General features: G+C 36.7%; 2 protein-coding genes across 4 annotated transcripts; both read left to right on the forward strand.

Moving 5' to 3' along the window:
- The first annotated feature begins 31 nt into the window (after positions 1-31).
- Positions 32-1,672, forward strand: LOC122400712 (transcription factor 15-like). Of its 3 annotated transcripts, none has more exons than XM_043402308.1 (3): positions 32-155; positions 1,029-1,329; positions 1,532-1,672. In XM_043402308.1, exons 1-3 carry the CDS (start codon positions 79-81, stop codon positions 1,637-1,639), a joined length of 486 nt encoding a protein of 161 aa, XP_043258243.1. In that variant the 5' UTR covers positions 32-78; the 3' UTR covers positions 1,640-1,672. The 3 variants fall into 3 exon arrangements, with proteins under 3 accessions (XP_043258243.1, XP_043258244.1, XP_043258242.1); XM_043402309.1 differs by having other exon boundaries at positions 39-155; positions 1,077-1,329; XM_043402307.1 differs by having other exon boundaries at positions 49-155; positions 1,023-1,329.
- A 1,194-nt stretch (positions 1,673-2,866) lies between these two features.
- Positions 2,867-10,374, forward strand: LOC122400704 (atrophin-1-like). Its single transcript, XM_043402287.1, has 7 exons — positions 2,867-3,044; positions 3,742-4,026; positions 4,105-4,240; positions 4,323-4,442; positions 4,524-4,624; positions 5,658-6,062; positions 8,521-10,374. The coding sequence occupies exons 1-7, from the start codon at positions 3,042-3,044 to the stop codon at positions 10,003-10,005; spliced, it is 2,535 nt and encodes an 844-aa protein (XP_043258222.1). The 5' UTR covers positions 2,867-3,041; the 3' UTR covers positions 10,006-10,374.
- Positions 10,375-12,273: the final 1,899 nt, after the last annotated feature.

The following is a 12,273-nucleotide window of genomic DNA, read 5'->3' on the forward strand; positions in this document are numbered from 1 at the left end:
GAGCCGTCGGTGTAGCCGGACGGCTCTTTCAAGTTAACGAAATTGTATAACGATTAACTGATAACAGTGCGGTGCGGCATGGCTGCACGAAAGAAAGAAGAATCGACGAAACAACGTTATCAAGCGAATGCACGCGAGAGGGACCGCACTCATAGGTGAAAATAATTTTTTTTGTTTTTATAAAACACGAAAAATTTCCTTTACTTCGTACGATGGCACGAACTATGTACAATAATACACGTTCGTACTAGTGTATTTATTTCTCCGTTTGTGATTCTAGTATTCTTTGGATATTTTGGGTGTAGATTTAATTGTTGACTTATTGTTATAATAAAATTGTAATAGAAACATTGTATAAAACATGCGTTTATATTTGCCCTAAAAATATGCGTACCAATTATCGTCTATGATAAAAAATTCATTTTGTTGCTGTTATTAAATCTGTTTAAATTAATACAGTTAATGTAACGATGAATTGTACTTTTTTGTATAGATAAAAACTTGTAATTGTCTTTCAAGAGTAATTTTTGGCTAACCAGCTTAAGAATTATATTTATGACAAAAGAGATTTGTAATAACAATGATTATTATTAAATGATGTAATTCATTTAAATTGCATGAATTTGTAATATATGCTCCATAAAATAATTAAATCAATTATGCAGATGACTTTATCACTCAGCAAGCTACAAAATACGAAGCATTTGTTACAAATATTATGTATATGTCATTATTTATATTAATCTCTCGTACAAGACGAAAATATACTTAAAAAAAATAAATTGACTGTTTGTATGCTACTCAAAATAATTAAAGAATTGGATGATTTTGATAAAAAGTTTCAACATTCTGTACAAATTGACCATTAAGTAAAGCTATTGCTGTTTTAAATTCGCAATAGCCTTTTATCTCGAATTTCGATTCTTCAATTTCAATTCGCACGAATTATTTCGACATTTTGAGCAGTATACGAATGAAACTTTGTACCCAATAGTGGAAAATTTGTAAATATCCTGTTGGAGGGTAAGGAGTGCAAACAGCTACAAGACTCAAGAATTCCAATCTTCACTGTGCAGTGTGAACACGGCTTTCAGTGCCTTGAGAACATTAATACCGACGGAACCAGTGGATAGGAAATTATCGAAAATAGAGACTTTGAGATTAGCCAGCAGTTATATCAACCACTTGGGTGCCGTTCTCGTTGCTGGCCCTATAGATCAACCATGTTCACGTGTTGAGGACAACAGTGTTTACTGGACCAATCATTGGACTGATTTACAAACAAGACCCCAAGTTTGTACTTTCTGCCTTACCATGCATAAAAAATACGTAAGTCTTAAGTTTCATCGAACGAAAATAAATACCGCTTCTACGAACAAGATAAATGTATTTACTCTCTTGCGTGTTAAAATAATAATTTGCGTTTACGTTACGAACTTCAATAAAAATCATGATCCAACTGTAAAAAATGATCAATCTAAACGGAAATCGAACAAACATGTAGTAATCGGGACTATTCTTTAATTTTCAGAGCTTAAATAGCGCTTCTGAAGTAATTTCGGATTATCAAATTCCTGAGAGATCGTTATATGATATTCCTACGAGTTCGGCGATGTACTTAAACTTGAACAACGTGTAAAGGCTATGTTATATAAAATAATTTTCCTGTACATTCCCCATATATACACATTATTGAGTTTAATAAAGTTTTCGTTAAATTTATTAACACCATCGTATTTGTTATTTCAGTTGCATTAGCCAGCAAGTGATACTATAATTACAATGTTATATAAAATGTTCTGCTGTAGGATTTATTTTGTATGCCCAGGAAGATGGAGACGAATACCACATTTTCGTGCGTTCACAATTATCTTTTGTCATTTTTCTAGAAACATTCGAACATCGAATGTCGTAAAATTCGGAGCACAACTGTGCTCAAAATAAAGCTGTAATATTTTATCGAATATACTGTTTGCAACGTCATCGTTCGTTTTTAGGCAAAACATTTTTATCGTGTCAATTGCTAATTATATTTATGATAATGATAGATGGGTGAAAAATAAATTCGGTCGCAGTATCGATGTTACAGACAACACGACGACCAGAGTAGTACGGCGGCGAATGTTTCAGTCTTTCGAAGTCAACAATGCTGTGAGGAAGCACATTTTCGTTTTTCTCTCCGTTCTTGTTCCTCGTTTCAATTTCAGTGTTTTTATTCGATTATTCATTGCGAGATAGTCCATAGGCAACATGTTAACTGCTAAGAAACAATTCTACGAATGTTTCTACATCCAGAATTAGGTAAGCTTTGTAAAAAGAAAAAAAAACCATAGTAACCGCAATCAATCACCGCCATTACGAGAAAAATGAATTTATCCGATATTTACATGTTTTAAAGAAATTAGCATTTTAGTCCGATATTGAGATATTTGTGCAATAATAATTTCTTGTTAATAAGTACATTATACCATTATATCAGTCAATATTTTTACGCGACAGTATTACCTGTATGTTGTGAAATAAAATTAATTTTCTTAAATAAAATTCTAACTGCAGGACAATAAAACTTTGATTGTCATTTATGTGTGTGAAATGATTCGTCTGCCGAAAAGTATGTTCGTATTATCGTTATATTATAGCTTAAAAGAAACTTGATAAAACGTCACGCTTTGCACATTATACAATATGGCCCAGAAAATTTTAATGAAACCTTTTTACTCTTTAAAATGTCTACGAGTATCTATCTGTGAGGTGTAAATCTAAATAACGGTTGGACGGATCGAAAATTTAAAATCAGGAAAATTAGCGCCCTGAACGGCGCGTATAACCGCCATCTTGTAAAAGTGTCTCTGTAGTGTTTGGAGGTTTAGCGAGAAGGAACAGCAGCTTCGCCGGAGGCTGGAAGTCCTTTTGAAGTGGTTGCAACGGTCCTTGGCAGTCCCTGGGCACCCAGGTGACCTCGTGCGAGGCCAGGGTACCTTCAAGCTGCTAGGACAAACCCACGGCCAAGAAACTCATTTACACGCCCGACTCTCGCGAAGATGGTGAGCTCTCTTTTACACGAAGATTTTCATCTAACCCTCCGATAAAATTGTTTTTCATTCGAGACTACATTTTCTCGTTGATGTGGTGTTTTGTGTGCGGTACATCGACGCACAAGACGATGTCCGTATTTAATGTTCACGAAGATTTAACCTGTATAGATGCCTCAAATTTCGAAGTCGAACAGACAGCTCTCGCTTGTCAATATTTTTATTAGGTTGGTGCATATAAGATGTCGTTTTTTTTTGCATTTTGAGTTTCGCGGTACGATCACACAAGTTAAACGACATTTTAATTGCCAGTGTTATACTATTTGTTAAATTAAAAAATGTTTCTTACATTGTGTGTGACATTAATTTTTGGGAAAGATTCTCAGTTTGGTATTCAATGTTTTCTATGTCAATATACAAATAATCTGGATGATAGAACAATATCTCTTTAAAAGTCCAATTTATATGGCAAATAAGAAATAATAGGTAATAAATAACAACATACCAAAACAACTATAGCTTAACTCAGACATTAAATTAGAAAATCTGGTAATACGTGAATATTTGGCATAAAATATTAACAATGTTTAAAATATCTGTATATTACATTCTATGTATATCATGTTCACTTATACATACTTTATAATTTTGTTCTTGTACCATATATAAAGATTGGTTGCATTATTTTAATATTAGCCATGCTATTTAGAGTTCGGCATCAACGGGTGGAACTGAGGGGTCTAGTCCAGCCTCTAGCCCTGCCTCGGCTACAAGTCTCACTATGGCTGCTCCTAAGTATGGTACAGTAGTACCGAATCGTATCTTCGTAGGTGGTATTTCTGCTAACACCAGCGTAGATGAACTTACCGAACTTTTTTCCACTTATGGCAATGTTAAAGCTACAAAAATAATTGCTGATCGTGCCGGTGTATCTAAAGGTTATGGATTTGTTACATTTGAAACAGAAGAAGAAGCTAAAAGACTTCAGCAAGAGGTGTGTAAGATGTATTTGCTTGTATTTAATGCCAAATGTAAAATGAATACCATTAATTATAAATTATTTTGCTTATAGTCTGAATGCATTGTGTTACGAGAAAGAAAATTAAATATAGCCCCTGCAATTAAAAAGCAACCTTTCAATAGACCTTTTGATGGTGGTTCTGGGTCCCCACCCTCTGTACCTAATAGTACTTACTATTGTACAAATGGTCAGTGTAATATTTTAACATTAAATGTATATATTTTTATTATATAATACAAATTTTTTTTCTCTACTTATTTTTTAATTAGGTATGGGTCTTATGTACCAAAATGGTATGGCATTTTACAACACTACAGCTCCTGCACCAACAACACCAATTGCTCCACCAACCGATCCAGCAACTATTTATCAAGCCACAGGAGTGTTTGGTAAATTTTACAATGAAGTCATGATCTATTTCTGATAGAATTCGAGTGATTCTAATAATCAAGTTCGACCTTGATAATTAGGTCCGCAAGCTACTGGTCATCAAACTTTTGCACCTGTAATGTACCCGTGTCCTGCTCCATCTCTCTACATGCCACAACAGTATCCGTATTCACCTATGCCGGTGAGTAAAATATAGAGTGAACACTGCCAATTTCTTTCTCCGATACCTCCCTTAATCTTGGGTCTTATGTATGTACATCCTATCATATGAATTGTTCACGGGTACAGCTTGTATTTATATTAAACGGTAAATCGGTTGCGGTTTGACAGACGAATGGTTTGATGGGAGAAGCCATACCACCGGCGTTTCTACCCAACCCTCAACAAATGCCTACTTACGTCCTTCTCGACGCTATACAGTATTGAGGTCTAAAGGTACACGGTCTATGCTAAATGACTAGCATGCAGCGCATCATCCTTGTGCATTTTCTTTGTCAGTCTTCTGCATGGCCTGTCCAATGCATGCACACTTGACCTTTTTTCATAATTCATGATTTATATTAATAGTTTTTCATATGAGTTCTGCACACAAGTTCTTACATTTGATGTACTTCATCTATTCATCAAATATATATTTCTTATGCTTATTACAATCAAAAGTTACTGCAGTATAGAATGTCGCATATTTTTTTCGTCGGCGTGTTTCCGTTACTCTTTTATACTACAATCTTTGTGTTGCACAGAGAATACGCAACAATGCATCTGTAACACACGATGCGTGTCATACTTTGTGATACTTCTTACACACATCGTATCTCCGTAAATATTATTCGTTTCTCTTGAACCATTCCATAGAAAAACACAATACGTATGTTTATATTATGGGCATGCGCAAAAAAAAAAAAGGATTAATAAAATCTGCTCAAAGTAAAGTGTGTAATTCAGCGTCCCTGGAACGCTCTTCGTTATGAAAGGTTCTTGTTTCGTAGCATGTACAATTGACCTTAGTACTTCAGAACAAGACTGATCTCTACCACTTTTAGAATCGTGAATGAACGTTTAAAGAGAGAGGAGTACACAGAGAGAAACTCGTCAAAGACTTCCTGATAATGTACGATATTTTTGTGTAAAATAGATATTTCCTTTAATTTTCCTTCACGATCGTGTGTAAATGCGAATAAATCATTGTCGAATTCTTCTTTTCTTTTGTGCAGTATGAGACGTATTATCCAGGGGCGACCGCCGCCGGAGCTCATCCATACTTGTACCCCACTAGTAATTCGCAAAGTAACACGAGCGGTGGTAACAGTAATTCCGGAAGCGGCAACAATGGCACAGGGGCAACCAGTCCACCAACAGGTCCACCGCCGCTACCATCTTTGCCTCCACCACCATCCGCGCATTTTTACGCCCCTGCTGCACCGCCACCGCATCATCATCCACCGGTACCTACAGGTCCTCCTCCACAGGTGGATCATCTCTACTATCCTTTAGCAGCTGGACCCCACCCACCGCCTCCGCATGCTCCCATGGGATTGAATGATCAGCAGTTGTTGTTTTACGCTGCCGACACCCCATGTCAGCAAACGTCGTCTGATGGCCAAGCTGCTTCACAGGAGGTAAGTTAATAATTTTTTTTTACTAAAACGCGCTTTTTAATTTACTAAAAACGATGATACGTTATCATTGCGAGTTAAGACCTTTGCACATGCAAGTCAGTAAGCTTATAAGGGATGATCGCTAACTCGGAAATTAAAAAAATTAACAAATTAACATGCAGATATTGCGTAATACGTATCTACGTATGCCCTGTATATACCCAAAGTTTCAGAATATTTTGAATTTCCGGTTTGAGGATTATTTCTTGTTAGTCTATTTTATAAAAAAGAACTCATTGTTCGATTTACGGTACTTTTCTAATTATCGTATAGCTAAAACGTGAAATGTAATTATTACGGTCATACGATGCAAGGCACAGAATCATTTTTCCGCCGATCACACAATAGAGTAAAGTACATCTGAAATATTTTTCTTAGATGCGGGTAATTTATGTGCCACAAGTTATATAAGTCATTATAAAATAATGATAATTTGGCAATAGTTATACGATATTTAAAAATTTGAGAATGAATTTTGATACGTGTACTTTGATATGTTATACAGCCCTATACCATAAGGCCGCCTTCATCACGTTTAACTTTGTCTAATGTTTTCAAAAATGTAACGATTTATTTATATAAGTTTTTGCGAAATTAAGTCTCTTTCTTTTTAGTCATTTTATTGACACAGAGTTTTTTCCTCGGTATTCGTACGAAATAGCCTATGTCTTTAAAATTGTTCGATATTGTTTTTGAACCAACTTCATCACTAATTGTTAACTCTAATTTTGCTACAATTTTAGGTGCATTCATCTTCTTTCTTTGATATTTTACTCTTAACTGCGCTGATAACGGAGTCACGACCTAATATAGTTGCGTGGACCACCCTGTATATGTAATCAAAAATAGTTTAATTCTTGAATCGATAATCTATTTTAAATATCGTGTCGATACTAACAGAATATTCTTCTCATTGCTTAGCTACTCGCGTGACCTGAAACATATAGGCTGCATGTATTGAATTCATTTTCAAACCGCAATAATAGCGTTTCAGCTGTACGATTAGCACAGTACCGTGAAAGGAAACGAATTAATGTATCCATGTATATTTGTATCTGATTTTAATTAACCCTTTTGCAGAATCTGTAAACCTATTCTCTTTCAACGAAACACAAGTAAATTATCTCGTTACTAAATATGTGCATCAGTCCAATAAACGAAACAACGAGACAAAAATTATTCAATATTTCTATTTTCTGTTGTTTACAAGTAGATCTGGTGCATTTTAGTTGACATGTGTGTAAAACAACGTGAAGGAAAGTTTACTTTTATATTAGGAGTATGCAAAAGTACGTCGTTTTGTTTTAGTAATTTTTATTCGTTAATAGTTATTTAATAGTATATTATTTCTAATTAAACTATTTTATGTATGCCACTTTTCAGGCAATATTCTTATTCCACGACCGTCAAACGTATTATCGTTTCGGACGATGAAATCGTCGACATGTTTTCGGATTCGTAGATTTCGAAGACAGAAAATAGCTGATATTCGTGGATATTACGTTTAAAAACTCTTCTCTTCCTGTTTCAAAAGCAATGAAAAATAGATAGTGGTTGAGTTGCTATTTGCACATTCGAAAGGTTCGTCCAGGATCCACTTTTCTGTCAGTGTTTGGTCTCATTTGTTACACTTGCTCGATACTAATTTGCTCTTGAACGATTCTGGTATAAGTCTTGCAGGCTTCAGCACAGTCCTCTTATCAAAAGGTACCTCTGCCTTCCCCGCTCTGTGGTCAGATTCTAAGGACAGCATATCCATTCTTTAGACAACGTAATGTCGGGTTTCTGACTCCACAATATATCCAACCATACTAAACTCTAAACAATTAATGGCAAAACGTTCGATACAGTCGATATAATATCTTACATTTCGGTATAAATCCCTGATTCGTCATCAAACAGAACAAACTTTTGCATACGCCTAATATACGTTGTACACAAGGAAAAATGTTTGTGTCAGAAAGGACCACGTTCTGCAGAAGGGTTAACACGTTGACTGCCACGCCAGTTTTCCATGTCTAAAGAGGTCCTCAACGTTTCTACAAATAGTGTACAAGATAGAAATATTCGATAATTTAAATAGCGTATTTGTTATTTTAGAGTATCCCTAATTAAAGTAGCGTTATTTAAAATTTTACAAGTATTAGGATTCTTCTATTGCAAATAATATTGCAACACATTGTAAGTTTAAAGTTTCGGTTAGCAATGACCGCCATGACAGTCAACGTGTTAAGAAGTAAATAGAAAATAGTATGCAAAGCGCGGATATAGACTGAGATTAAGGTACAATGTTTATTTGCAATTTACTGTTTCTCACTGTACCAGTATCCGCGAGTAAGTGAATCGCAAAAAAAAAGAACCATATTCATTACTTCCAACGATCATCCGTGAAAACTATCATCTGTGAAATACATCGTAGGATTCTCGTTCGACATCGAGCCACTCGGAGCAACCACATGGTGAAACACAGGCTGCTGCAGGGTCAGCTACACCCCTGGTGTCCTTAATGCCCGTGAAACTCCCCATGTCTGGTCGTTACACCAATTATCATCCAATCGCGATACACACCGGAAACTTGTACAGCTCACAGACATGCTTGAACGAAAGTGACGATTGCAGTGGCAATCAGATGCATTGTAGGGCCATCGTGTATCACCCGGCAACGGTTTACATTCCTCACGCGCATACACCGTCGTTTCACAACGCTTCCGGCGGTACTAGCTTGCTGCCCACACCGCCGTCAGTGTCTCAGCAGATGTTCGACTCTACTAATAAAAGTCAGAGTTTCAATTCCAGGGACTATTCAAAGTCCGGGCCCGCGAACGGGCAGAACAGTTACACGAAATCCCAGAATCACGGCATCGCGTTGTCCCATCAAGCTCCTTTCGTTATAGCTCAAAACTTAGGGAACTCTCAGTCTTATAAGCACAGTAACGTAGACGGAGGTTATAATAAATACTCGTCGCCGGCGATGGCATCGCGATTTTCCATGCAATATAACAGAAGAACGGCTGCTTCCGCCGTGGGCTCTCCGGCTTGCTACGTAGCGCAAAAGTCCGATAGCTACAATCCTCAGGCTCAGGGTGGCGCGCAAAGGTCTGGGAATTTCACGTCGAACGTACCCGGTCAATCGTACAATTCCCCGTACGCGAACGCGCAATCCAGAATGTTCAATGCGAGTCAGTGCTTCGATTACGCGAACGGCCGCAGGAACAATCCGAACGATCAGTATTTCGATAGCGCGATCAGGTCGAGCAATTACCGTAAGAACGCAGCTAACAGCTACAGGAGTAACAATGGACAAACGGACCACGGAAACGGTTCTAGCGCACAGACGAACGAGACTTACAATACAATCGAAACCGATAACAATGGTTCGCAGGGGGTACAGGTAGCAGACAGCGGTAATAATTCGGAGAAGCCGGTTAGCCCACCGCCAGCGCCTTATTCGCCCATGACACGACCACTTCCAACTTTGTCACCACCCACCTCCCAGGTCCAGTTTTATGCTCCGGCGCAAAACCGTTATCAGCCATCCCTAGCCCCGTCCCAACACCAGCAGCAGCAGCAGCAGCAGCAGCAACAACAGGCTAGTCAGCGTCGGTTCACCATCGCTCCGACATTGTCCGCAAGCCGCAAGCCGACAGAGAAGTACTCAAACTCCGGTTCTGCTCAGACCACCGCTATGCTACGACAGAGCAAGTACAAGGTGAACGGGATCATGCAGACCGGGAACAAAGTGTCCGACGACAGTCTGGGCGGAGCCGGCGACGCGCCACCTGGCGTCGGTAGAATGCCCATTACGCCGCCGGGTACACCGCGGGCTCATCATCCAGGACATCCTGCGGGGGATCAGAATCAGCTGAGCGACACGTGCCATCAAATGCAAGCTCTGAGCCTTTGAATGCTTTCGAATGCGCTCCTATTGTTCATTTTCTTTTTTCTTTTTCTTTGTTTTGTCCTCCGATTCTTCTTTTTGGTCATCTCTATTACACACACACATACGCCAAACACCAAACACAAACACAGAGTGAGAGAGAGAGGACAAGATACAAAGCGCGTGTGTATCTCGATTTCGAAGCCGTATGAAAAGCAACGTCGGACCTGACGGATAGAATCTGCGTATATTCGACAAACCTGCATAAGCATATATATATACATATATATACACGCATATATGATATATAACGGCGTACGATTATTCTCTTGTGATCTCAGTCCCAAATACAAAAAGGAAAAAAAAATATATAACAGAAAAAAAGAAAAACTAGACACATGGACTTGTAAATTATAAATTCTTCGGTAAATTATCAAATATACTAAATTGTTAAGCATTTATAAAAGAATATATATATATATATATATAATAATCTTATTTATATATATATATATATAAATAAGATAAAATATGATATTTAAAGATTATTATGTTAGTTATGGAAAATGATATTCACAATAAATATGTATGTGTATATGTGTATATGTATATATACATATATATATACACATATATATATATATCTATACAAACATATATATCTAAAAGGTCAGTTACATTATCTCTTACAAGAGTTAAATGTTAACGAAGCGAGAAATTATATATCTTAAATAGGTACTACAGGTACGCTACATTATTTAAAACTATAGTATGCAGTATTTGACGTTATACGCGCGATAGGCTCGACAAACCATTGAATCTCACGAGCAAGGCTAGAGTAGGATAGACGGATAAAACAGATGATAGAACAGAAGAAAATTACAAATAACGTTGTTATCGTACAAAGACGAGCGATTTGTTATGTGTTCAAAAAGAAAAAAAAAAAGAATATGCAGAAGGGGTAAATAGGGAGGCAGAATAGAGTTGAGTTTCATAAAACGGTTGCTCAAGGCACTGCCACATCTCTCGTTTTTTATTTTCTACCTGAAATATGGTACACAGTACTTATAGTTTAATTAGAGTAACCGTGATGTATTCTCACGCATTTTCGAAACGGTAGCGGACACTAATTTATTGTTCTATTTTTTTCCCCCCGACAAATTATCCGCGCAAAAGAGTAAAGAAAAAAGATCGTAAATAGCTGTTAACATAAAAAAAAAAAGAAAAAAAGAGATGCCCCATACCCAAACGAATACGATAAAAATAATGAAAAAAAATATATGTAATAATGAATTAAAAAAATGTGTCGGCTGTGAGCTTCAAAGCAAATAACAATAATTAAATTATTATAATATAAAAAGTTAAATAATATTCTACCTAACTGTTATGAACGTAAATTTCTTTTATCTATAACGAGAAATTTGTTATCTCATATCTCGCATATTATAGCTATTATTGTCTATTTAAAACGAGGGGAAAAAAGATGAAGAACTGGTAATGAACCTAATGGTTTGTGGCGCTGTAATTTAAATGTCGCGGCAATTGTGACGGAGAAATACGAAAAAAAGAGAGTGAGACACAGAGAATGAGAGCGAGAGACATATATATCCGAGGGATAAGTAGACGACACGACAAAGGCCTAGAACGCGTAGATTACCCATGAGTCGTTACGAAAAAATTAATTTATTGAGAAAAAAAATGCAAGAGTGCCTTCTATTTGTTTTCGTGATTGTATTGTTGAACATTTGTTGCGTTACGTTCCAAGAGCCTCTAATGTTGTTATAAGAAAAAAAAAAAAAAAAATGTTTGAAGAATGTTGTTCCTCTATTTATTTATTGATTTACGGGCTGCGCAGCCCGCCAGCACCCAGCGAATTTCAAAGTGTGAAAGTATGCTGTTAGAAGAAGGAATTCGGGAAAGAGAATTACTTAGTTGAAGAGAATTTTACGGGAATACTAGAGAAAATGCGATATAAAACAAGGAAGAAAAATCATCGCATATAAGACATTCGAGTCGCGTGACCCCTTTTCTTTCTCATTGTGGTCGTTACAGACGATATTGTAACAATGTAACCGAAGAAAGGAGCAGCTCGTTTCGGCACCTATTTCTATGTATGATACACGAAAGATATCTCAGCAATATACATATATAAATATATACATATAAAAAATATATATATATATAAATATTAACAAATAAACAGACAAAAAAAAAGATAACGTATACCGAAGGTATATGGAATGCGAGACAAAGCGCGTATTTGGGTGTGCGTGTGCGCGAATCTGGATAGGTGGC

The sequence above is a fragment of the Colletes gigas genome, unplaced genomic scaffold (genome assembly GCF_013123115.1).
Source record: "Colletes gigas isolate AHSC1104 unplaced genomic scaffold, ASM1312311v1 Colletes_gigas_Sc00020, whole genome shotgun sequence".
Taxonomy (NCBI): Eukaryota; Metazoa; Arthropoda; class Insecta; order Hymenoptera; family Colletidae; genus Colletes; species Colletes gigas.